This window comes from Geotrypetes seraphini, chromosome 4 (genome assembly GCF_902459505.1).
Source record: "Geotrypetes seraphini chromosome 4, aGeoSer1.1, whole genome shotgun sequence".
Classification (NCBI taxonomy): domain Eukaryota; kingdom Metazoa; phylum Chordata; class Amphibia; order Gymnophiona; family Dermophiidae; genus Geotrypetes; species Geotrypetes seraphini.
The window spans coordinates 213,298,106-213,325,374 of NC_047087.1; the positions used below are offsets into that span (position 1 = coordinate 213,298,106).

The 27,269-nt window shown below is 40.8% G+C and overlaps 1 protein-coding gene across 1 annotated transcript in view; it reads right to left on the reverse strand.

Moving 5' to 3' along the window:
• Positions 1-27,269, reverse strand: part of CDHR1 (cadherin related family member 1) — a 197,983-nt gene that overhangs the window by 162,021 nt on the left and 8,693 nt on the right. Inside the window, exon 3 of the mRNA XM_033943576.1 lies at positions 9,127-9,272. Coding sequence (XP_033799467.1) covers positions 9,127-9,272 — 146 coding nt within the window. The remainder of the gene's footprint in view (positions 1-9,126; positions 9,273-27,269) is intronic.

Genomic DNA, 27,269 nt, shown 5'->3' on the forward strand with positions numbered 1-27,269 from the left:
TCTATTTGAAGTGTATGGCAGCATTTTGCTGGCATACATTTCAGGTGCTTATCGTGGCCCTAGGGAGATGCCTATGGCCACTTCTGGGTAAAACCACGCCTATGCCCAGCCTTGGGTGAGCTTAAGCAGCCCTAGGCGCCTCCCTGCATCACCGGCAGATGTCTACAGTGTAGGCGGCCTGCCTCGGCTTGTTTTTTTTTAAACATGTGTCCTGATTGGCTGGTTAGATAGTGGTAGGACGCCTACTGCCACCTACAATCGGGACACCATTTATAGAATTTGGCCCCTACTCTCCTTTATAGAAAGGGCAGATAGTTATAGAATTATGGTGTCTATTTTAAACCTCTTTTTATAAAGAAATGAAGGCACCCACTTTTCTTTATAGTATACAAGCTCAAGTGACTGAAAATGTATTACCTTTTAGGGATGAACACTTATTCTAGTCCTATATCAGGAGTAATGCCAGCACCTAGTTTTATGATGGAACACATGTAAACTATAATCCTCTATAATAAAACCCTAAGCACACATGCGCACTTAGGGTTTTGTGGTCTCTGCCACCGTGCTGTGTCCCTCCATGCCAAATTCCATTTCTGGTGTGTGGGGCGGCTTGAGGTACGTGGGGCGGCTTGTGATGGTGATTTCAATGGCGGTTTGACTCCTGTGCTGCCGGGACGCCTCTTCTCACTCCCCGACCAGGAAATGCAGCAGCCATGGGGCATTTGCTAGGCCGGCCCACTTCGATAATGCGAGGTGGGCTGGCCTAGCAAAAGCCGTGAGGCTGCCCGGGCTAGCAGAGAAAGGAGAAGGGGTACTACTGGACAGGTGGATCAGGGAAGGGTTCTGCTGGACAGGGGGGGGAGGTAAAAGGAAGGTAGAAAGTTTATTGCTGGACAGGGGGAGCAGGGAAAAAGTGCTGCTGGATGGGGGGAGGGGGTAAAAGGAAGGGAGAAGGCCTACTGCTGGACAGGGAGAGCAGGGAAGAGGTGCTGTTGGATGGGGGTGGAGTAAAGGAAGGGAGAAGGCCTACTGCTGGACAGGGGGAGCAGGGAAGAGGTGCTGCTGGATAGGGGGGAGGTAAAAGGAAGGGAGAAGGCCTACTGCTGGACAGAGGGAGCAGGGAAGGGATGCTGCTGGACAGTGGGGAGGTAAAAGGAAGGAAGAAGGGCTGCTGCTGGACAGGAGGAGCAGGGCAAGGGGTGGTAGTGGACAGCCGAGGAAAGAAAGAAAGTAAGACAGACAGAAAGCAGCCAAGGAGGGAGAGACAGACACACACATCTATTCTAGCACCCGTTAATGTAACGGACTTAAAGACTAGTATTCTATAATGTACATGTGTATGTGTATTTGTGTGCCCTACTAATGCTCTTTTCCAAACTATGAGTATGCCCACTGGCAAAGTACAAACCATAAAATCATTCTGCCCAATAATCAGCCAGCAGAGGGCAGCACTTTCACTGCCCACAGCTGGTATTCAACCTGATATTTAATGCCAGGCCATTTCCAGTGACCGGTATTGAATATCTGTTTTTTTGTTTTTTATTCCAACACCAGCTAGTGCATAGCCGGTTAAGGTGATAAAAAACAGAGCAGATCGTTGTAACCTTATTACAAGGTTATATAGAATTTAGTCATTATAAACACATGTAGACATAAAACACTCTCTACCAGCTCTGAAAGTATAGCAATAGTCAAACTTAACAGGCCATGGCGTAATGGAGAAATATAGGCCTGCTTTATATTTGGCCTTATTTTCCTGCTAAGCTGTTTTTGGTGTTAAACAGGCATTTTCAGCAGCAATAGCTGGTTAAATGGTGTTGAAAATGCCTGGTTAATAACCAAGATATGTTAACTGGTCTGCGACTGTTCACAGCCAGTTAATTTGTGCTGAATATTGCCAGGATGGGGCACACGTTTCTGCTGGTCGGTAATCTACAAGAGATCATTTAATCATGTAGGTGGTTACTTACTTGTACTAATGATTAAGGTACCGTTATGTACCTTCCTGACACCGCCATTTAAATGTTAATGCACAATGTTCGCGTGTATGAGTGTAATGTATAAAATACATGCATAAACTGTAACTTCAGCTGCGTTCCACTGAAGCTTCTCCCCTGAACACGCCTACTGTAAAGTCTTATATAAGTATGGGCCTAACTGCATCACTCATACTTTTACACATGAAGTAATTTTATGAGGCCTCTTACATGCATATACTTTTTTTTTATTATTTTTTTTTAACTTTATGGACTATTGTAAAGATTAAAAATATTCATCTGTGAATAAAATGTTTAAGATATTAAGGGAGAGGAGGGGTATTTTTTGATTATAATTAAATTAATTCATTTTTATGAATGATTAAGGAAAAGATTTATTATATTAATTTATAAGAACAAATTATAAGATGTCAGGTGTATTTGAAAGGTAAAATGTTATTTATATTACATGCATATACTGACATATACTGTACATGCAAAAAATTCATTTACCAGTCTGCTTTTTCTTACCCAGCCTCACATCATAGAACAATATACTTGATATTCTATTCTACTTGATAGTATCCATCACTCTGCATTCAGTGTAATAATAATAATAATAACTTTATTTTTGTATACCGCAGTACCATAACAGTTCAGAGCGGTTAACAGAGTAAGAGACTGTACATATACAGTGATGTTACAAATAAGTCAATCAGCATAGCATTGCAAGTAGGAGTGGTCAGGGAATCCAGAGGTATGTCGGAGATACAAGGCGGGGGGGGGGGGAGGGGGGGGGAGGGGAGTCAGAGGAATTTGTCAAAGAGATAGGATTTGATTGATTTCCTGAAAGTTTGGTAGGAGGGTGAGCTAGAGATGAAAGTGGCACCCACTTCTGAACTTTATGGGCTCCTTTCACGAAGGTACGCTAACGTTTTTAGCGCATGAACCGGATTAGCGTGCACTAGCTGAAAAACTACCGCCTGCTCAAGAGGAGGCGGTAGCGGTTAGCGCGTGACATTTTAGCATGTGCTATTCCATGCGTTAAGGCCCTAACGCCCCTTCGTAAAAGGAGCCCTATATCACTTGATATAAGATTAAAAATAAGTGCTTAAAGATCAGCTTGAAAACCTAACTTTTCAGGCTAACATTTGAATAATTTATCACCCTTATTGATTGCCTGTGCCCAGTCCATAACAATGTACTAGATTTGAGAACAATATAGTCCTTCAGGGAAGACCAGACAATAAACTGCAGGAATAGCCTTATATTATCTCTGTCTTCTACTCTTTCCTTTTATCCCTTGGATTGCTTTTGTTTTTTTTTATAATTTTTTTTTACCACTTAGATATATTATTTGTAAAGAAGTCTATCAAATCAAACTTAACTAAACTAAGATTAGGAAGGACTTTATCTGTGCTGTAATTTCAGCGTATTTATGCATTTAATAAACAGAGAAGAACATGTATAAGTAAATCTGGGGAAAAAATCATAGCAATAAGACACTGGAGTGAGTTTGCATGAATACCATGTTAAAGACAAGAAAGAACATCTCTCTTGATGCACAGATTAGAGGAAGATGCAGGATTTTATAGCTGTGTGTATTCATTGAGTTACCAAGATGAGCTCAACAAAGCTAAGGTGTTACGGTATAAAAACAATTCACAAAAGACCATGGTTTTAGCTTACACCTTATAACCTGATATTCACAACAAGTTATTTATTTGTGAAAATATATTACCAAGAAAATTGTTTCTTATTCATTTCAAGATTTCCAATTTCCCAAAAAAGTGGAAAACAAAAGTGTTCAGAAAAATTGATTCATAAAAATTAAGAAAATCTTGTAACCAGGGAAATCAGCTATAAACGATTTTTGAACACTGCAATAGTCCACAACAAAAGAAGAAGCCAGACTTAACAGGAAAACTCCTAAGATAATTATAATGTAATAATAATTTTAAAAAGCTGCAGCTATGTTACAGCCTCAGAACTTTAAAAAATAAGTCCACTCGTGATGATAGTGAAATACTCATCACCAGTCATTGGAGGCCAGAAAGGCAACTATAGGAGAGAGATCAAAGTGGTCAAGAAAGCATACTTAACTGATTGAAAATGGATAATACATTTATGAAGGGTTGCTGAAATGTTCTCAGCCCAACCAAGAAAAGAATGATGTGGCTATGGTTCAATTAATGATCTGAAACAATGTTAAAACATAGAATTTTGTTTTTGCAAATTGGCACTTAATAAAAGATAAAACACTCTTTTCAGCTACAGTGTTAAAATAACGCTCAGAATTTAGGAGGCTGATTGGTTGGGCTGAGAATTTTTCAGCACCCCCTGATACTTGAAAATGTAAGGAAAGAAAAGGTGCCCGGTCAAGACAGGAGGAATTTCCTCCTAAATCTCCTGAGAGTTATCTCGAAAAACATGTATCTTACAATTCAAAAACAATTTATCACGATGTTTAAAGTGTAATGAACTACTCTGTCCATATAGAAAGCCAAAGATACTAATAAAGTAACTAGGGTTAAAGTGGATGAATCATATGTTTCCAAAAAATGTGGTTAAATTCAACAAGTCCATCTGAACCCCAGCCTCTTCCTGTGTCAGAGGACCATGTTTCTCCATTGGCAATGGCATGACAATGGCTGACTGATCACCTTCTCTTTCTTATCCCCTCTTCTACGAAACCATGCTAGCGTTTTTTTAGCACAGAGAGCCGCGCTGAATGGCCTGCGTTGCTCCCGATGCTCAATGAGTTCCTATGAGTGTCGGGAGAAGCGCGGGCTATTCAGCGTGGCTCTCTGCGCTAAAAAACACTAGCACGGTTTCATAGAAGAGGGGGTTAATGTCTGAAAATGTGAGACAGTCCAATTCCCCAATCTTTACACTTCAATTAATGATCAGTCACTCCCATATAAGAATTCCATTAAAATTCTATGATTCCAATCTTTGATTCCAACTTGACGTTTAAGGTGCAGATCAACTCAGTGAAATGTGCATCTTTCTTTACGCTACACTGCATTCACACTGTCATGTTCTTCCTTTCCCAATGCCGTGTCCACTCTCTCATCCATAGCCTTGTCATTCCCCATCTCAACTATTGCAGCTCTTTCTTCACTCTCTAAAGCGCTTCCAACTCAACCAATCTACTGCAGTTAAATTCCTGCACAGCTCACACTATTTTGACCATATCATTGCCCTCTTGAAATTGGAACACTGACTCTTAGTCTCAGCATGGATCAAATTTAAGATCAAAGTCCACCTTCCATTTATTCCAGCTACATCAACAAACATCCCATACTTACCCTCATGGGACAGCTCTCACCTTCCCTTGCCCTTCGCAGTCTGCCTTGATACAAATCACAATGCTACCTTTTTCTATGCAGGCCCTAAGCTTTGGGACATTCTCCCTCCTCATCTCAAAACCCACCTCTGCTGAAATCTTTAGTGCTGCATATTGATTGTGTTTCCTCCACTAGGCCTGTACTCCTTATCTCTGCTTTCTCTTCTATTTCTCATCTATGCTTAACTTATTAACTGCCAAGATGCCATTTGTGGCCATAAATAGTACAGTATATCATGTTTATATTAAATCAATCAATTAATCCATCAATCAATCAAAGGGGGAAGCTTGCCAGAGGTAGTATGAATATTTCCATCCTATATCTCTTAAATGTCTCTTGAGGAGAACTCAATGGTATCTTTGGATAATATTACTTAAGGAAATTAAGAATACAAAGATTTGACTTCTGAGTAATATTATCAAAAGCCTCTGTACACACTCCCAACTATGTTATGTCTTTAATGACATTGGCTTGAAAAGTCTATGCAGCTTTACTTGTCAAAGTTTCTCAACTCCCAATTTAACAATAAAATCTTCTCTGATACAATATTTTCCAGTTTGGTCTCCGCTTTTCAAAATGTACCAACATTTTCCTAAGGCAACTATTGCTTCCCAAAGTGAATCTAAAGTTATAATAACACGTTTCACCCTAAGAGAGCCCTTTAACACCAAAGGTACCTACTATATCAAAGTCACTTTTGGCAGCTGGAACAGAGTTCTGCTCATCAACTCATCTCCTCTGTATTGCTGACTCTTTGCAGCTCCAAAGAACTACAGTCAGGCACTAAGTTTGCCAGTGTCAGAATTAGTCATCCTCCTCTTAAATCAGCATCTTCTTTATACAACTGCTCCAATGTAGAGTGCACAGACAATGGCAAAGAAATGTAGAGGAGAAGCTTGAGGATCCATGTTAAGTGCAACATTAGATCCAACAGATTTCTCACGTTCTCCCTCGGCTGAGATAGACTGACGAGAGCAGTAGAGAATGACATGGGGGACAAATTTGTCCCCGTCTCCGCAGGAACTCGGTTTGCCCACCCCTCCCGGTGAGTTTTGTCGCTCTCTCTGTGCCTGCCCCATTCCTGTAAGCTCTGCCTTAACCGAACAAGCCTCAAACACTTATGATTTTAAAGTGTTTGAGGCTTGTGCAGATGAGGACAGAGCTTAGGCATTGGTGGAATGAGGCATTATGACATCACAATCTGAGCTCTAGAATGTTGCTACTTATGATTTTAAAGTGTTTGAGGCTTGTGCAGATGAGGACAGAGCTTGCAGGGACAGGAAAAGAACTCGCAGGGATGGGACAGGAAAATGAGCTCCTGCGGGCATGGAGAAAAATGTATCCCCGTGTCATTCTCTAGTGATCAATCAATGGATCCACCATCTGAAGCCCCAGTACTGCAAAAGAAGGCATCCAGAAGGGACTGCTGGAACAGTCTAAAAGGACCATGTCTGATATGTGCCCTTCTTTCTCCCCAATCAGCCACCCTTTTCTCAATATAAAAAATTCTTATCCTTGGGGAGTACAGTTTACAAATACAAAAACATACAGGATGGGCCAAAAATAGGTATACAGTATTAATTCATTATTTCTTTTTTATTGTACAGATATTGAAAAAATATAATATACTACTGAATGATAATCACGTAAAAGCGAAATGATGTAATTGATACAAAAACCTCATACGAATGTTATTCGTGACACCTATAAATGAAAGGAAATAATGAATAAATACTGTATACCTACTTTGACCCACCCTATAAAATCAAGAGAAAACCCCAAACATATAGCACAATATTCCAAACATCAATACAGGCCCCAATCTACTTCAAACTGTATAAGCCTCAATCTGCATAAAAACCTTAATTTTAATCTCCTGAAGCCTCAATAAACAAAGAAGGAGCCTTTTTATTAAAGTTTAGTGTACAATAATAGACGAGCTAATGGACATGGCCCTTTGATATAAAATAGGATTGTAGCATTTAGCATATACCAATACCATTACTAAACTAAACTAAAACTTAGCTTTATATGCCGGGTCATCAACCAGAGGAAGCTTGACTCGGTTAACAATAATTAAGAAAGAAAAACTACATGAATTGCAAAAGGATTAATTTTCAAAGTGTTTTTAAAGATTTGCGGAAGAATTGAAAAGGACTAGGGCTTTTCAAAATTAAAGGGAGTTCATTCCATAGTTGAGAAAATTTGAAAGCCAAAGAATGGCTAAAGTTCTTTTAATTCCTTTTCTGGAGGGGAGGGAAAGTTTGAATTGTTGAATGCCTCTTGCATAGGAAAATCTGTAAACGTTCCATAGCAGAGGAACAAGAGGAATAAAAAAAAAAAAACATATAAAATTTTGAAAGTGATACATGCACATTTAAATTGAATCCTGGGATAAACTGGGAGCCAGTGATGGCTCAGAAGCAAAGGAATCACATGGTCAAATTTGCTAAACTTAAAGTTCTTTATTCTTCCTCTCTATGCAACACCAAGGGTACAGTGTTTAAAAAACAAGACCCATAATAGAAACTAATCATACCACCTTACATCCTTTCATCCTCCAAGTGCAAAACTCGCCCTTTTTCTGGAATAATCTGGAAGTCAGAAAAAGTATCTTAATTTCTACCTCATTTGATATTGGTAGCCATTAGAATTCCTACAAATGCTGGGTAATATGATCAAAATAATGTCTGCTAGTAATAATTCTGCTGTCACATTCTGCACCAATTAGAAAGCTCGCATTGAGAGATAAGGCAGAACCAGGTAAATCACAATTTAATAATCCAAACTTAATAAAACTAGCATGTGTATCACTGTACAAAAATCAGACTTATTCAAACAACAAAACATCTTTCACAAAAGATGTAGCTTAAAAAAATACAGCATGTGGAACTGACTGAACATGAAATTACATCGCCAAAGAAGCATCTAACATAATACATAACTGGCTTATCCATGGATTTTTTAAAATTGGTCTTTCAAATCACTAAGGTTTTTTTTTATTAAGTTGCAGTAAATGCTAGCACATGCTTACCACAACTTAAAATGGCACCCTGAGGTAAATTGGCAATCTGGCTGTGCATAATGCAAGTTAAAAATATTTTTATTTTTATGTTGAGAGTGCCTGGGGCAGAGAGTGGACACGACAGCACAAACCACTTAGTGGAGCCCAGGATTAGTGCATGGGTCCTTACCACATATAAAATAGGTGTCGGTAAGTGCTCATGTGCTAATTTCCCCTCCCTCTTCCTTTTATCAAAATGCGCTATAGGTTTTTAGTGTGGGCCAGCGAGGTAAGGAATTCTTTGAGCGTCAGAGCATTTACCATGCCAGCTTGCACTAAAAACCTCTAGCACAGTTTGATAAAAGGGGTCCTTATTTAATGGCCATGTACTAATGGCAAAATTAGCACATGATAAGTCAGAAAGTAGGAAAATCGTCCATTTTGTGACTGCAGAAAAAATAGTCTTACCCCCAAATTCTATATGTGGCACAAAAAAAAAAAAAAAAAAAAAAAAAGAAATCAATGCTTAGAAAAAAACACACACACATTATAAAATCATGCAAAGTTCCAGTACATCTCATAACATTTAGGCATACCCATTTAGGTCATGGAAAATTTGTGCGTGTATCGACGCAGTCTATAACAGGGTCAGGACCGGCTACCGCTGCTGCTTGGGGGCTAGAGGAAGAACTTTTTTTTCGCTGGCGATTGATTTGGTTGAGAGTGCTGGTTAGTTGAATATAGGTTAACTGGGATTCTACGTAACATCAATAGGAAGCATCTTCTTATACTTTACCTCCCTGTCAAGTTCTTCAATTAATGTGACATTCCCAAGGACTGGATTAACTGCAAAATAACTCTTTGATCCAGGCTCAAAAGCCAGGCCATATATCACGGGATGTCCTTCTGGGTCGGTTCCATTTAAGGTATATATATGAGAACCTGTAAAAATGGTTTAAAATATTACGATTGCTGTAATTTGAGAGTTAGCTTTACATAATTTAATTTGGTTTAAAGTTTTATCACCCACTTATCAGACAGATTGCTTTACAGAATGAGGAACAACAATTTAAGTTGTACAATAATTCTTTAATTATTACATGGAATAGTTGTCCTACCTCCATAAAATATTTTAATACAAGCCTCCTACTCAAATTAGAACCCATAAAACACCACCAATTCTGGGCCCACACACTCTCCATTAGCACCCTTAACCATAACTTTAGCTGTACAGAAATTCAAAAGATAATAGCAGATCTTATTAAACTTCCAAATCTGAAGAACATTTAAAAAAAAGTGTCTCAAATTTACAATGAAAAGCAAAATAATTTGAGTTCTTTAAGGTTCTAGTGGTAAAACATTCCATAATAAGAATGTATATTTTTTAGTTTACATTTGTTTTGTTTTTTTAGCTATTTTTAAAAATGTATTCCCCCGATATTCATTCAGTGGTGCTCAGTGCCACCAGTTTAATTATGCCCTGAAATTCAGCGCTGGGTCATGTTTGGGCACTGGCAGTAAATATCAGGACATAATGCTGGGCAGCCTGGCCATCCAGAGCTTATATGGATCCAGCCAGTATTCATCTGGGACATACATAAGAGTTATGCACCCTCGGCTGACTATCGGGTCGGGAATGCATAACTTTTTTTGTTCTTAAAATAATAATAAAAAATGCGCCCCACAGCCCCTGGCCCCCCTCCTCTCGGCCAGTGCAAAATCCTCTCTCCCTTCCCCTGCTAAAGCCCCATACTCCCATACCTTCTCTCACACCAAGCTGCCATATGGGGTAAAGACCTAGATCAATTGCTTTCACCCATCACTTATGAGGAATTCAGGAAGCACCTAAAAACATGCCTGTTCCTGAAATACCTAGACAACTGACCCGCACTTCTCTCTCTCCACAATAAAGGTCCTCCCAATCTCTTATCCATTCCCTCTCCCCTCATAAGTCCGCATATAAACTGTTATTATCATATTGTAATTTTTCGCTGTATTTTTTTGAAATGCCTTACCTTTTCCTAACAGGTCCACTCAGAAATTTCTTAGCAAACTGTATAAGCTATATTCTCGCTCAGCAAACTGTATACATGTATTTATATTTTAACTTTCTTAAAATTTCTGCACTCTGTATTTCCTCTGATCATCTGCATACTGTAACTCGCTGAATGTTCAGCTTCCTTGATTGTAAACCACCTAGAAGTCGCAAGATTGTGGCGGTATAGAAGAATAAAGTTATTATTATTATTATTATTATTATGTCTAGGTAAGCCCTCCGGGTCTACCTTTTAATCCAGTGGGTGGGGTCATTTGGGGCAGGAGCGCAGTCTCTGCTGAATATCAGTGTTTGGGTAGTGACAGACAATTTAAGTGGGCCAGAGACCCTAAGGCCTGCTTAAATTGCTCTGAATATCAGTCCCGTTGTATATGAGACTGATATTCAGACCACCGGAAAGTGATGTTTTCTGTTCAGGGTCCTATTTGTTGGAATAGGCTTTCTTTTTTTTTTTTAATTCTTTATTGATTTTTAAATAAAAACAAAGTGCAACAGAATATGCAAACAAACAGTACAATAAAACAGCACTTTTATCTAATAAATAGTAATATAAGTATATTTTCCCTAACCCCCCTTCCCCCTCCCGACCTCCCTGGATGTGTGTGAACCTCCTTTTAGAAAACAAAGGCTTATACTAATAATCAGTTTTTACAAATGTCGCCAATGGCCATGTCTCATTGAATTTTTTGTAATGTCCCAGCTGTTCCGAGTTTATTCGCTCATATCTATAAACTTGGCATAGGGTTTCCCACCAGAAGTTAAAATGCAGCCTATCCCAGTTTTTTGCAATTAACTGCATCGCAATCCCTATCATAATGAGAAGTAATCTGTTCCGACTTGCACTAATTGGAATCTTAGGGCTCCTTTTACTAAGCTGCGATAGCGTTTTTAGCACACGCAGCATTTTAGCACGCGCTAAGCTCACGCTACGCGGCTAGAACTAACGCCAGCTCAATGCTGGCGTTAGCATCTAGCGCGCACTGCAATTTAGCATGCGCTAAAACCGCTAGCGCAGCTTTGTAAAAGGAGCACTTAGTTTGTAACAAGGTCCTGAATAAAAGAATGTCATATGACAATGGGATAGAAGTTTCCAGTATCCTATTGATTTTCCCTCAGATAGACTTCCAAAAGTTGAGTATCCAAATCCATGGCCATTGTAGCAGAAATCTGTTGCTTTGTCTCAATGCTCCAAATAACTTTTAAGCTAGTTTTTGGTTTTTTATTCAAATATTCAGATATTAATTTGTATCACTTGGCTGCTTGATGCCCCTGCAAATCTATCTGGAAACATTGGCCTGGCAAGCTCTACTGATTTTTTAAATTGCGCTAGTCAGGGAACCCCTTCTGAATGGCCTGTTTCAACTGCAAACATTTATAAGATTGAGACTTTGTAATGCCGAATGATTGTTGCAGTTGTAATAAATTTAGCATTTTCCATTAGATATCACATCATCTAAAGTACATATGCCTGCCTGCAACCAATGTTTCAAGAAGATTTTAGACTCGCCGATTTGTATCCTGGAGTTTAACCATAGAGATTGACACATGGATCGTTGTATTGGAATAGATGTTAAATTATTAATGAATTTCAATGTATTCCAAGAGGAAAATAAAATACTATTGTCCTTATAAATCCTAGGTAACTTGATACTCAAAATATGGCACAATCGTAATGGGTTAGCTCAGACAGCATACAACGTAATAGAGTATTAACGAAAGAGGCAATATTATATCACTGGCTCCAAAATATACAGTCTATTAACCATATACCTTCACACCTCAATCACTCCAATATTTTGAAACCATTTGATCCTCAGCTTTGCTAGGTCCTTCATGCTATTCACACCATCAGGGGTGTCTATTCTATTGCAGATTTTGATATCATCTACATAGAGGCAAATTTTACCTGATAGCCCTTCAGCAATTTTGCTTACAAAAAGTCCAAATGTAAGAATAGTACATCACATTAACAACACTAAAGCTGTGAAAAGTATCACATTTTGGTCTGGATTAGAAAGTCATGTTAATTAATGATTGAACCTCTAATGTGTAATCATTTAATTCTGGCTTTAGATCAAAAAAGTTTGAATACCATTGTTCTATAGAACTGTAATTTCATAAAACATTTAGGGGCTGATTCTATACAGGGCGTCTCAATAATTAGTTTTAAAAAATTTAATTGGGCAATAGGTGCCTAGCTGATTCTATAAAAGATAGGCACCTATCACAATGTATTTAGCGGTACCTAACACCTAAGTGAGCGTTTCTATGGGTGAAGCAAGAGTTAGGCACTGCTAAGCATGATTCTCCAAAAACTTAGGTGCCTAAAATGTAGGCCTTTAAAACACTCATCAATATTTTTTTACATAGACACCACTAGCCGAAATTCTGTAAGCTGTGCCTAAGCATGATTGACAAGTGGCCGAAGCCATTTTTTTAGGCGCCATTAATAGAATCAGCCACTTGATATATAAAATATTAATTTACACATATAAACGGCATCTTTAAAATTAGGTTGTGTCAACAAGTACAAATGGCACATGAGTTGTGCTCAGGAGTAGGGTTTGAGCAGACTGTGGATACAGCATTTTTGTATACGTATAAAATATACAGAACTGCAAATATTGTATACATCAGTGAATCCCAAACTGAGTTCATGAAACCCTGGGGATCCTTAAACTTGTTTCAGGGGATCCAAGTCAGTGCAAGCTCTATCTAGTCAGGATAGGAGCTCCTGCCCATGCTGGATCTGCAGGAAAAATGGATGCTGGGGCCTCATGCATCAGCCATTTTGATATTGGAGCCAACATGGGTAGGAGCACAGCGTATCACTCCTGCCTATGTCAGCTCAAATCTCAAAATCACTGCTGACTTCTCTCCTGCTGAGATAGCATGGCGAGGTCAGGCAGAGGACATCTTCAGCTAGTGGGGCTTGGAGATCCTGACAGCCAAGGTACTAATTTTAATATAGAAGTGTGCTGGGGTGATAAGAGCAGAGAGGAAATGCGTTGTCCCAGCCAGAAATGGACTTCTGGCTAAGCTACTGCTTTGAACAACAAAATATATGATAAATATACAGGAAAATACTATATAGTGTGTTTGGAATGCTCTAAATCAGGGGTGCCCAACACGTCGATCGCGATCGACCAGTAGCTCAGGAAGGCAACGTGAGTCGATCGCTAGACTCGTGTTGCCGTCCTGATCTACCGGGCCGATCAGCCTTCCTCTGTGTTCTCCCTAGGGCCTTTTAACTGGGCGGTCCACCCAGCTGTCATCTGCTGCCGCCGCTACTGAACATTAAAAAAAAACCCGGATTGGAGATTTCAGCCCGTAGCGAACTTATGCTCTGGGCTCTAACGTGTGCGTGCCGGCTTCTCTTCTCTTCCCTCCGAAACCGGAAGTTATGTCCGGGGGGGGGGGAGGACGGCACGCACATGTTGAGAGCCCTGAAGCAAGCGTTCGCTACGGGCTAAGGCGGGAGACAGGTTAGTGAAGCATTTCCTCTTCTTGCTGCCGGGTCCTGCCTACTTTCTGTTTCCGCGAAGGCAGGACCCGGCAGCATTTCCCCCAATAGGTCAATTGTGATGCTGGTCAGCCGAAGCAGGGACAGCTTGGGGCGGCGTTGGCTTTCGAGCCTATTATTGGTGGCAGTTTGGGTCCTGGTCCCGATGGCAGTTTGGTCCCCATTGGCAGTGGCTTGGGGGAGGGCAGGGAGAAAGAAAGAAAAAGGACAGGAAGGTAAGACAGAAGGAAAGAAGAGAAACAGAAAAAAAAGAAAGGGAGGCAGAGAGAAAGAAAGGGAAGGGAGAGAAGAAGGAAAAGTTGGGGAGGGAATGAGGTTTGGAGGAGAGGAAGCATACAGGCTAAAAGAAGGGAAGAAAGATTGGATGCACAGTCAGAAGAAGAAAGTGCAACCAGAGACTCATGAAATCACCAGACAAGGTAGGAAAAATTATTTTATTTTAAAATTTAGTGATCAAAATGTGTCTGAATTTATATCTGCTGTCTATATTTTACACTAAGGTCCCCTTTTACTAAACCACAATAGAGGTTTTTAGCACAGGGAGCCTTTGAGCGTCGAGAGCAGCGCTGGGCATTCAGCGCAGCTCCCTGTACTAAAACTGCTATCGTGGTTTAGTAAAAAGGGAGGGGGGTATATTTGTCTATTTTTGTATGGTTGTTACTGAGGTGATAGTGCATAGAGTCATCTGCTTTGACCTCTTTGAAAAACCCTGGAATAAGAATGATAATTAACATTTTCTATGTGTACAGTGTGCTTTGTGTTTTTTTAAAATTTTATTGTTGGTAGATCATTTTGACTTGGTCATTTTAAAAGTAGCTCGCAAGCCCAAAAAGTGTGGGCACCCCTGCTCTAAATCAGGGGTGTCCAACCTGCGGCCCGAGGACCGCATGCGGCCCAGTGAAGTATTTTGTGTGGCTCCGGTCGAGGGCGATGCAGTGTTTTCCTCTGCTGCCCCTGGGTGTTTACCGTCTTGCAGGCTCCCTCCTTTGTCTTGCTGCAGCGTTTGCACGTTTGTGTGGCCCCAGAAACATTTTTTGGGCCAATGCGGCCAGGGAAGCCAAAAGGTTGGACACCCCCTGCTCTAAATCATTCATGAACCAGGCACCAACTAGCTATAAGATATTTTTTTTAATATCAATTGCAAAATTTAAAAATGGTAAAAAAATAAATAGAACTCTATATAAGTTGTGGTAATGGAGTTGCTGAGAGAAAATGTTTTTTTTCCGACTTATTTTCATGCAGTTTCTCAGGCAACCCAGGCTGATATTTCACATGTAGTGAGTGATGTTTTCATTTCATCAGTACAAGCTGCCCATGTCATTAACACCCTATGAGCACTTCCTTGCATGGTGCTAATGCCAATTAGAGCATTTTCTTTAGTGCTGACAAACACCTAATGCTTTAAAAAGATGAGAACGACAAGCAAAACATAACAAGCAAGCTAAAAACTGCAGAAGCAATTAGCTCTACAGGCATTAGGCATAACTGGGTTGCACTGTTGATGCATATATATTTCATATGCAGCACATATCAAATTTAGTATTGTTCACCCAAAAGTCAAAAGGTTGTGAAGAAGAATAGACCTTTTTATGGGTTTGTTTTCATCTACTTGATAAATTGGACAATTTAACTTAATACTGAAATGACTGAAGTGAAGGTAAACTCTTCACAGGTAATAGGTACGAAAGTTTAAACGTAACATCAAATCGCCTTTGAAAAAAGGAGGATCCTTATAGTTTGAACAATCTCTATATGGTTTGCATCTTTGAGCAAAATTGTCACAGGGCAACTCTGATTTCTGTTTTACTCAGAAACCGTGACCTGAATTATTCATAAAGGGGCTCCTTTTACAAAGCCGCAGTTAAGGTCATCTGCCACGGGCCAGCAAGGTAAATGCTCCGATGCTCTTAGGAATTCTATGAGTGTCGGAGCATGTACCTCACAGGCCCACGGTAGAAACCTCTACCACAGCTTTGTAAAACCAAGCGGAAATGGGGCAGTCGGTCATTTTGGGGTCCTGAGCAAAAGCCACCCTCCTTCATTGCCACCTAACATTCCAAACATTCATAATGCAATCGGTTTTCACAGTGCATACCCTTTCAGTAATGCACCATTGTTTTCATTATTTGACAGAACATTATTGATATCTCTATGTGAGTGCATTCTATTGGATTCAAACAACAACATACTGTAGGTATAGCAAGAACACAATGAAGTTAGGGAATGCTTTTTTGTTTGGGGGGACCCAAAATCTCTGCCCAGACTCCGCCCAAGCCCTGCCCTTGCCCCACCCAAGCCCCGCCCTGAACCTACCCCCATAATAACGATAGTATTAATTGTAATACCATTTTTTCATTCATTTTTTCATATATACACATAATATAATCTTAACAATACATAATGGTTAAACACAAAATTAAACTACACAAAGCACGGGGGGGGGGGGGGGGGGAAGCGCTGTGGAGTCCGTTTCGTACTCCTGCATAACAACTAGAATCGAGCAACTAACATCCTGAATCCGCTGATATTTTTGCAGTAAACAGGCAAAACCTGCTGTGGGAACATCTACCACATAGTTTGCTGTTTTTGGATATCCCTGATGTCGGCCAACAAAGTCGTAAAACGACATAAACCAGAGCCTGCCTCTCCCTCGAAGACTCCACTCCCGACTTCAGATGATAATATCCCCAGTTCTAAAGCTCTAATGGGTGAGCTAAAATCACTTAAAAAACTGCTGCTTGACACCAAGGCTGACCTCAAAGAAGACATCAAAACTTTAACATCAGAAGTTATTTCCTTTAAAATGCGCGTCTCCAATCTTCAAACCAAGATGGAGGTCGCAAACAACAATGTTGCTGATCTCAGGATGCAAATTAAACACATCAGTGAATTTGAGAAAGAAATGGAGGATGCTAACAACAGGTCTTGCCACTGCAACTTTCAAGGGTGAAAACCTTGGCTTGCCTGAAGGGAACAATGATAATGATTTGATAACTTACCTCATGTCCCTCATACCTAAAACCCTGGATATCAACTTTGCCAAGGACTTTGAGATTGAAAGGGCCCACCGCATGCCTTCCCACTGATGCAGCGGTGACAAGACCTGTGGTTTTTAAGTTGTTAAAATACCAACAAGTGCTCGAAGTGATGCAGAAAGCCAAAGTTAAAGCTCCAATTATTCATGAAGGCCACTCTCTGCTATTTGTTCCTGACCTCAGCAAGATCATGGTGCGACATTGCAAACAACTTCTCTAATATCGCCTTCAACTCAAAGCTCTGAATACAAAATTTGGTCTGCTTTTTCCTGCAAGAATGAGAGTCACACTTAATAATCAAACCAAAGATTTTTTTGGAACTGGAAGACCTTGTAAACTTTATAGAACAAATAAGTCCTACTCCCATTAACAAGGTGTGACTCACTCCTCCGCTCTCGGCCGACTTGCTTACAGTCCTGCATTAATGTACTCTAATATCCTGTTGTTGTGCTCAGCTTTCCAGGCTTCTTCAATCGCCATTCTCCTCCAACCACCGAGATGTGGTCATTGAGATCACCAATTCTGCCTGCCTGCTATCAAGCTCATTTCGGCGATGCTTATCTGTGAACTCTTATGAGCTTTTGATAACTACTGCTGGGTATTGTGTTTAAGTGCCATGTGGGTTACATTACATTACATTAGTGATTTCTATTCCGCCATTACTTTGCGGTTCAAGGCAGATTACATAAGAATTGTCATGAAATTACAAGATGGGTTATGTTTGAGATAATGATTCTTGTTTAGATTTATTTTTTCTGGGTTTATTTCATGTTTTTTATTTATTCTCCTTATATGTTGGGTCGGGTGGTGGTTTTCTGGTGATGGGTGGGGGGGGGGGCTGCCTGTGCTGTCTTTGGGGCCTTCAGGTGCTGGGGGGGGCATGGGTGATGCTGTGCGGTTTTTCCACGCTGGGGACTGGCAGCGAGGCCCTGACTGAAGTGGCCCAAACCTGATATTAGTCATGTTTAATGTGTTGTCCCCCAGTCAGGTAAATCAATTTCCTGTTTCTCCATCTCATACTCATGTTACTTGTTGCTGGGTTATGTCGTTTAAGTGTACATCTTGAACGGCCCTATTTTATGGCTTTGCTGCCGCTATGGTATGTCCTGGATTTAATTCTCAATCATGTATGCCTAGTAATGTCATATGTATTTTCTCATTTCTTGATAAATACGTGACACAATTTTTTTTTCTTGCTTATTTATCTGTATCACTTTCCACATGCCATGCTTATGTTTGTCTACCTCTCTTTCTTTGATAGCTCAGTGTCTATTGTTTTCATTAGTCTTTCTGAGTCCCTCATTATGTGGTATCCGCTTGTCTACCTTTGCAACTCTTTTCTGTGCTTGCAGCTGTATATAGGGCTGTCATTTCTTCTGTCTTTACTTATAATCTGGCACTTTGCAATACTACAGTGTGTGGCCAAGCATTAAACAAATGGCAAACCCTCCGCCCGGCATCGCACAAACAGGAAGGATCAGCTCTGCCCCTGCTTCTCTTCAGCCCATTCAAGGGCCGCCGAAAGCTCTCCTGACTCTGCAGGATTGAACGGGCTAGACTTTTGCCCACTTCAGCATCCTGCTCTTTAGCCCATTGAGGGCTGCCAAAGTCCCCCCCCCCCCGCGATTCTTCGGAAGCTTCCCTCCATCTTGTCCCTCCTTCCTCCGCCTGATACTACTTATGTATGAAGAATTGGTCTTGTCTCACCTTGATTAGACTCAATGCTAAGTTTTTCCTTGTTTAGCTCTTACTTGGAACTATTTAGATGTTAAATTGTGTTCAATACTAAGGACCAGACTTATTGCTAAGTTTCCCCTATTCAAATACTAAGTTCCACCCCTGATTTTGCTATCTCATGAAACTAACAGATGTTAGTTGGGCATAGCGCTAAGTCCTATCCTGATTAGATACCCAGTTTAAGTTATCTCATGAAACTATTTAGATGTTAAACTCTGCTCAATGCTAAAGATCAGGCTCAGCGCTAAGTATCTTTCCTTGTTCAGTATGCAAAATTCCACCTCTATTTTTGCTCTCTCACAAAACTAATACATGTTAGTTGGGCATAGTACCTAGTTTTATCTTAATTAGACACCCAGTTTAAGATCTTACATGAACCTATTTAGATGTCAAGTTGGGCACATTGCTAAGAATCGGGCTCAGTGCTAAGTTCTTTCCTGTTTAGATGCTAGGTCCCACCTCTGATTTTGCTCCCCCACGAAACCAATAGAAGTTAATTGGGTTTAGTGCGGAGTTTTATTCTGATTAGTTACCCAGTTCTACCTCCATTCAAGCTCCCACTTAAATCCAATAGACGCTTAAGTTCACCTCCATTCTTGTATTATTAGCAGCAATTAGATGCCAAGTTGCTCTCCTGATTTAAACCACCACTCAGAAATTAAATAAGTCCCACGGTCTCTCCATGATCCGACACTAAGCCTTTCCTCTTTTTGAAGTTACTTATTCATGAAACATTTAGGTCCTACCACCCAGCCCTCCCAAAGGCTTGCCCTAATTCTCACCATGAAGCTACCTCTGTGGCTCCTTCTTCTCCTACTCTGCTCATCTTTCAATACCATCCTCTGCTTGAAACCTCCCTCTCCCAACTTATTCGACTCCACAAATGGCAGTAACATTTGCCCTGGCCTCAGAATCCCCACGCTTATGCGCACCAGAAATCATCCCTCCAAAAAAAACCTCGAAGAGTCAATCACGCCTCTTTAAAGCCTGTCTCCCCTGCCAATCTTCTCAACCATGCCTCTGACTCTCTCACGTCAGTCCCGACTCTTTATTGCAATGCCAGATCCGCATGCAACAAGACTCAAATTTGGAAGGACCTCCTTGAGGATCTTAACCCTGGATTCTTGTGCATCACGGAATCATGAATTGAAAAAGATGACTTATTCATACAACATGATCTCTGTTCCCATGGTTACCAAGCCCTCTTCTCCTCCAGAACTAACCGAAAAGGAGGTGGCCTGGCACTCCTCTACAAATCATTTTTCGATGTCCAGCTCCTCAAAAAGAGTAGCCACATCTCGCTAGAATATATGGTAGCTTCAGTCAACGATGAACTCCACCCTTACCCACTGGGCATCCTGGTACTATATCGTCCACCAACCCCTTGGAACAAATCCTCCGAGCTAGTCATTGAGACCATAACAAACGCCTTCCTTAAATTCTAAAGATTACTGATCATTGGGGATATTAATCTCCACCTAGACGACATCACCAATAAGGATACAACTGAATTCAATAACTTCCTCACCTCTCTAGGTTCCCCCCCCCCGCTTCCTTTCCAACCCATGAAAAGGGGCACACACTAGATATCATCAGCTTCCTAGATCTTACCGATTACAAAACTTTAGTCGATAACACCCGCTGGGAACACATCTCTTGGTCCGACCACTTCCTAGGGGCTTTTTGTCTCCCCATTTTCATGTCGCACCTTGAGGACCCACCCCATACCTCAAATTCCATTACTTTCCGCAAAATAATTGCGAGCAAATTGTTCTGGACCAAATTTCTCGATCAATTCTCCTCCACTCCTATGCTTGCAAATCCAGAAACCAATTGTTACAACAGGGTCACCCTCTCCGAGACCACCTACTACTCCCTCGCCCCACTATCCACTAAAACTGTCTCCTACTCCTGTAAGGCCCCTTGGTACCTTCCATATCACAGTATATTGAAGCAGATATGTTGAGCACTGAAGCGCAAATGGAAAAAAATCTAAATCCCCTACAGACAAACTGTCCTGGAGGGTCAATATTAAGTTCTACAATACAGTACTAAAAAAAGCAAGGAAAAACTTCTACGGTGATAAAACAACCAGAGTAGTGCATTGTTTAACATCTGGTGCTCCTTAACCTCTAAAAACGACTCCATCATGCCCCCCTCCTCTCCATCAACTGACGATCCTGAAAAATTCTTCAACCTTAAGATGCTCCTTCCCACCAGCAGTCTCTTACAACTCCCTGATGCCCTCCGACTCCAACCCTACCGTAACTGTCTCCAACTCTATCCCAGCTGACAGATCCTGGACATTCATATATATTTTCTATTGGTAGTGGTATTTCTTCCTTTTGATTAAGAACGCTTGAAACACGGCCTGTGTCAAGGAGGAAGGGGGAGTTAAGTTTCAAGTTTCAAGTTTTATTTATATTTGATTAATCGCTTAATTAAAATTGTTTCTAAGCGAATTACAATATATAAAAGTAACATATAACTAAACATAATATTAAAATAGGAGATAACATATAAGATGTTCAAGAAGAATCTTTTGGAATTGTCCTTAACTGTTTGTGGGCTTCATGACCGTATGAACACTTGGTGTTTGTTCCTGATTTTGCATTTTGCATTTTGAGTGATGTGTTGTGTTTGCTGATTCTATTTTTTGTTTAGATTTTTTGTTTGAATTTTTGTTTTTTCACTTGGGTTCTTTTGAACTTATTTTGGTCACGTGATCTTTCATTTATTACGCTGATGACTGCTACTGTGAACTATTGAACTGTTGCACCAGCTATCACATTGACCTTATATATATATATTTTGTGCTGTAGTTTAAATTATTATAATCATTTTTAGGATCACTTCCTTGGATTGGACTTTTTATTTTTTGTAGAGGTAATTTTTTCTTTGGGATCCCCTTTTTTCTTTTTCATGATCATGAAGCCCTTGCCCTTGTTGGTGTGTGGTTTGTCTTCTATGTTTATATGTTGATGAGAATTGATTTTATCTAAATTATATTATGATATATTGAGATTAATAAAAGTTTTGTAAAATGTTTTATATATTTATTTATACACATTATGTATTATCTGCTATCAATGCCTGATATATTTTGATTATATATGTGATTGAGTGTGAGGGGTTTCTAGTTTGTATCATTGACTTTATGCCACACTATGTATTCATGCAGTCCTGTCTGCTCAGACACTCTTAAATACTTTATGTCTTTATGTCATGTGTATATACCTGACCCTCTTGCCAGGCAATATCCATAATCTTGATAAATCTTATTAAGCTTGATTGTGCATCTGACCTGCTGAGTCACACTCCCTTAGGAGTTACTGGTTAACGTCGATTTAGAGTTACATCAAGTTTTGTTGGCTGTTATGCTATGATGGATGGCTTTTAGTAACACTTGTTCAATTCAGGCCTAGGTACTACTATGTGGGCTCTTTTTTAGATAGGTAACAGGTACATTTGCATTGCCCAAGTGGGCTATGTGCCCCATCTCGCTGTTATTGTTGGCTAATTATTTAGTATATTTACACCTTGTTTTGTAATATCAGTCCCTCTGGCTCTATATCTTGTTTCTTGCACTGTGAAACAAGTATTTCTCTGTATTACATATCTGTGTGGTGTTAGGGTAATCAAAGAATGTTGTATCTTAGCAGTCTTGCCTGTGTAACTGACATTATCTAGACAGACTCATCAAGCCCCAAGACCACTTCCCCATGCTTCTCATCTACGTCGGAACAAACGACACTGCCAGGAACACCCCAGAGAGCATACCTGAGGACTTTAGAGCCCTGGGTGAGAAGCTGAGGAGGATGGATGCGCAGGTAGTCTTCTCCTCGATCCTCCCAGTGAGGGGCAAGGGTAGAGCCAGGGATGATCGCATCCAGAGGGCTAACGACTGGCTGCATGGATGGTGCAAGGAAATGAACTTCGGGTTCCTGCACCATGGAAAGGCATTACAAGGACTACAAGGACCAGACGGGCTACACCTGACCAGAAGGGAAAAGAACGTCATTGGACACTGACTAGCCTGCCTACTTCACAGGGCTTTAAACTAGGTAAGTTGGGGGAGGGTACAGGCACAATTAACCTACCAGGCAAGCCAAGCTGCCAATACTTTGTTGAGACTGAGGTAAGTAAACATTGCATTTCTGGGTTTGGGTCTGGAGTGGGTACACACATTTCCGAATCTGGGCTGGCTCACATTGTATTTCTGGGTCGAGGGAGAGTGTACACATTTCTGAGTCTGGGTCAAGTTAACGCTGTAATTCTGGGTCTAGGGTAACTCTAAATCGACGTTAACCAGTCACTCCTAAGGGAGTGTGACTCAGCAGGTAAGACTGCACAATCAAGCTTAATAAGATTTATCAAGATTATGGATATTGCCTGGCAAGAGGGTCAGGTATATACACATGACATAAAGACGTAAAGTATTTAAGAGTGTGAGCAGACAGGACTGCATGAATACATAGTGTGGCATAAAGTCAATGATACAAACTAGAAACCCCTCACACTCAATCACATATATAATCAAAATATATCAGGCATTGATAGCAGATAATAAATAATGTGTATAAATAAATATATAAAACATTTTACAAAACTTTTATTAATCTCAATATATCATAATATAATTTAGATAAAATCAATTCTCATCAACATATAAACATAGTGCAAACTGCACTAAAGGAGTCAAAGAAGCTCAAGCTGGAATATCCCCACAGAGACACAACAAACATATAACATGGAGGGCTATGTACGTCAACGCCCACAGTTTGGGAAACAAGATCCTGGAATTAGAGACGGAAATGAGGAACGCCGACCTGGATGTGGTGGCGATATCTGAGACCTGGCTCAAGGACTCCCACGGGTGGGACATGGTCATACCAGGTTACAACTTGCTTCGCCGAGACAGAGAGGGCAAAATGGGAGGAGGGGTAGTACTATATACCAAAGATGACATTAAAGTCACCAGAATCACAGATGTCAGGTACACAGGGGAATCCCTTTGGGTGAATTTGGCCAGGGGGAAGGACAAATGCCTGTATCTTGGTGTAGTATACAGACCCCCAAGACAACAGGATGACCTGGATTTGGAATTAATCGGAAATATAGAGAATACCACCTTGCGTGGGGACACAGTATTACTAGGTGACTTCAATATGCCTGATGTGGACTGGACCACACTTTCCTCTGCGACCAGCAGCAGCAGAAGGCTATTAAACTCTATTCAGGGAGCAAGACTCAGGCAACTGGTATTGAAGCCAACAAGGGATCGGGCAATACTGGACCTGATACAGAGGTCTCGGTGGGTGACACGTTGGCCTCCAGTGACCACAACATGGTATGGTTCAATCTCAGGAAAGTTTTCGCCAAATCTAACACATTAACCAAGGTCCTCAGCTTCAAGGACGCCAACTTCGAGGACATGTGGGATTTCATCCATCAGGCGCTGCTAAACCGAGCAGAAACAGATAATGTAGAAGTAATGTGGTCAACTCTAAAAGCTACCATACAAGAAGCAATTAACCACTATATAAAATCGGTAACTAAACGGCAAAGAAACAATAAGCCACAGTGGTTCTCTGCAGGGATCTCAGACCTCATAAAAGAAAATAAGAGAGCGTTTATCTCTTACAAACAATCAGGGAAGCAGGACTCTAGAGAAGACTATCAGTCCAAGTCAAGAGCCGTGAAAACAGCGGTCAGGGAGGCCAAATTCCAAATGGAGGAGAATCTAGCGAAGAACATCAAGAAGGGCGATAAATCCTTCTTCAGGTACAGAAACAGAAACACAGGCAGGATAGTACGCCTTAGGAAACTAGACGGGAACTATGCAGAATCAGACTCTGAAAAAGCTAAACTTTTAAATGAATACTTCTGCTCAGTCTTCACCCGTGAGGCGCCGGGATCTGGCCCTCAGCTGCAGACAAGGAATAGCTCAGAAGACCTGTTTCAAAATTTCATGTTTACGCCCAGCACTGTCCAATGTAAGCTGTCTAATCTCAAGGTTAACAAAGCAATGGGGCCAGACAACCTACACCCCAGGGTACTCAGGGAGCTAAGTGACGTCTTGGCAGAACCGCTATCCGCGCTCTTCAAACTCTCCCTTAGTACAGGTAGAGTCCCGTTGGATTGGAAAACGTCTAACATCATTCCACTCCACAAAAAGGATGCAGGACGGAGGCAGCAAACTACAGACCGGTGAGTCTCACATCAATAGTGAGCAAGCTAATGGAAACTTTAATCAAACGCCAATTGGATACAATCCTGAATGAGGAGAATCTACGAGATACCCATCAACATGGATTTACCAAGGGGAGGTCCTGCCAATCCAACCTAATCAGCTTCTTTGACTGGGTGACGGGGAAGCTGAATGTTGGGGAGTCCCTGGACATCGTATACTTGGACTTCAGCAAAGCATTCGATAGCGTACCACACCGCAGGTTGCTGAGCAAGATGAGCTCTATAGGATTGGGAGACACATTGACAGCATGGGTTGGGGTCTGGCTTGGAGGTATGCTTCAGAGGGTGGTGGTGAACGGCACCCCTTCTGAAATGACGGAGGTGATCAGTGGAGTGCCACAGGGCTCGGTCTTGGACCCGATCCTGTTCAACTTCTTCATAAGGGACTTGGCTGAGGGGCTTCGAGGTAAAATAACGCTATTCACCGATGACGCCAAACTATGCAATGTAGTAGGCAAGAACACAACAGACATAAGCACAGTGCCTGATGGAAACTCAAGGCCCGGCAGTACGGTGCACGACCTACTCCTACTGGAGCACTGGTCCAGGTCTTGGCAACTAAGTTTCAATACCGAAAAATGTAAAGTCATGCACCTTGGCAGCCAAAATCCATGCAAGACTTACACCCTTAATGGTGAGATCCTAGTGAGGACTGTAGCAGAACGTGACTTAGGGGTGATCATCAGTGAGGACATGAAGACTGCCAAGCAAGTGGAGAAAGCTTCATCTAAGGCTAGACAAATCTTAGGTTGTATATGTAGGAGTTTCATCAGCCGTAAGCCCGAAGTCATTATGCCATTGTATCGATCTATGGTGAGACCCCATCTGGAATACTGTGTACAATTCTGGAGGCCGCATTACCGCAGAGATGTGCTGAGACTTGAGTCAGTCCAGGGAATGGCCACCCGGTGGTCTTGGGACTCAAGGATCTCCCGTATGAGGAACGGCTGAAAAAATTGCAGCTATACTCACTAGAGGAACACAGAGAGAGGGGAGACATGATCGAGACGTTCAAATATTTCATGGGCCGTATCGAGGTGGAAGAGGGTATATTCTTTTTCAAAGGTCCCACCGCAACAAGAGGGCATCCGTGGAAAATCAGGAGCAGAAAACTACACGGTGACACCAGGAAATACTTCTTCACCGAAAGGGTGGTTGATCGCTAGAATGATCTTCCGCTACAGGTAATTGAGGCCAGCAGCGTGCCTGATTTTAAGACAAAATGGGATCGTCACTTGGGATCTCTTCACAGAGAAAGGTAGGGAAGGGTTATTGGGGTGGGCAAACTTGATGGGCCGTGGCCCTTATCTGCCGTCAGTTTCTATGTTTCTACCTGTTAGTTTCACTCATAACTTTGTAACACACATGAGCGTTTGTCTCACACCTGTCCTACTGGTCTCTCTGCTGTTTTTCCCTCCATTTGTTGCTGTTTTTCTCTACCATGATGTCTACTGATGGTAGGTATCTGGTTACTATCAGACAGAGTTATATCGTTCCACATATGTTGTTGCTCATTTACCACATATGCACTTTTTGGTCTCTCAATTTCAATCTACTTGTGTCTAAGCAGGCAAAGGAAAGATATCAAATCTAAAGAAAAATAATAATTTTAGAACATTTTGAGACCATGTACCAGATATGTTACTTCTGCAAATATAAAATTACTGTACATCAGTAACCTATTTATCTTAGTTTGTGACACTAATGGGTTGTTTACAATTTGAGAACATTAACTTAATAGCTTTCAAAAGAGATTGATAAATGACCACCATTACAGGAATCTAAAAGTAGGAGAAATTCTTACACATAAAGTTCCAACCTTATCTAATGCATAAAAAACCATAACTTCTTACAAAAAATATTCAAAAAGACTTATGTCTCATGAATCAGCTAAAAATCATCATCAGAATACACAGGTATCTATGTAACACAACTTTTATTCCTGGGCAGCAAGTGTAATTTCCTAATTGCTCTTGCCTAAAAAATATAGAAAATGTCTATTATGTCCATAAAACTTTGCTTTTGTTACCAGGATATTCAAATCTTTTTCAATTTATCTATTTAAAATGGGAAAAGTTGATTTTTCATCTTTTCATTCTTATAAAGTCATAAACAGCAACATATGAGCCACAATTAACATGTATTTATATTGAAGTTATACTATCTCACCTAAACTACTGTAACAGCTTGTACAACAGCCTTCTTATGAAAGAACATCGACTACAAAGATTTCAGAGTTCCACATTCAGACTATTGAAAAACCTCAGACCTTTCGATCCCATTACTCCATCACTGAAAGAAATATACTGGCTACCCGTAACAAAGCTCAGATTAGA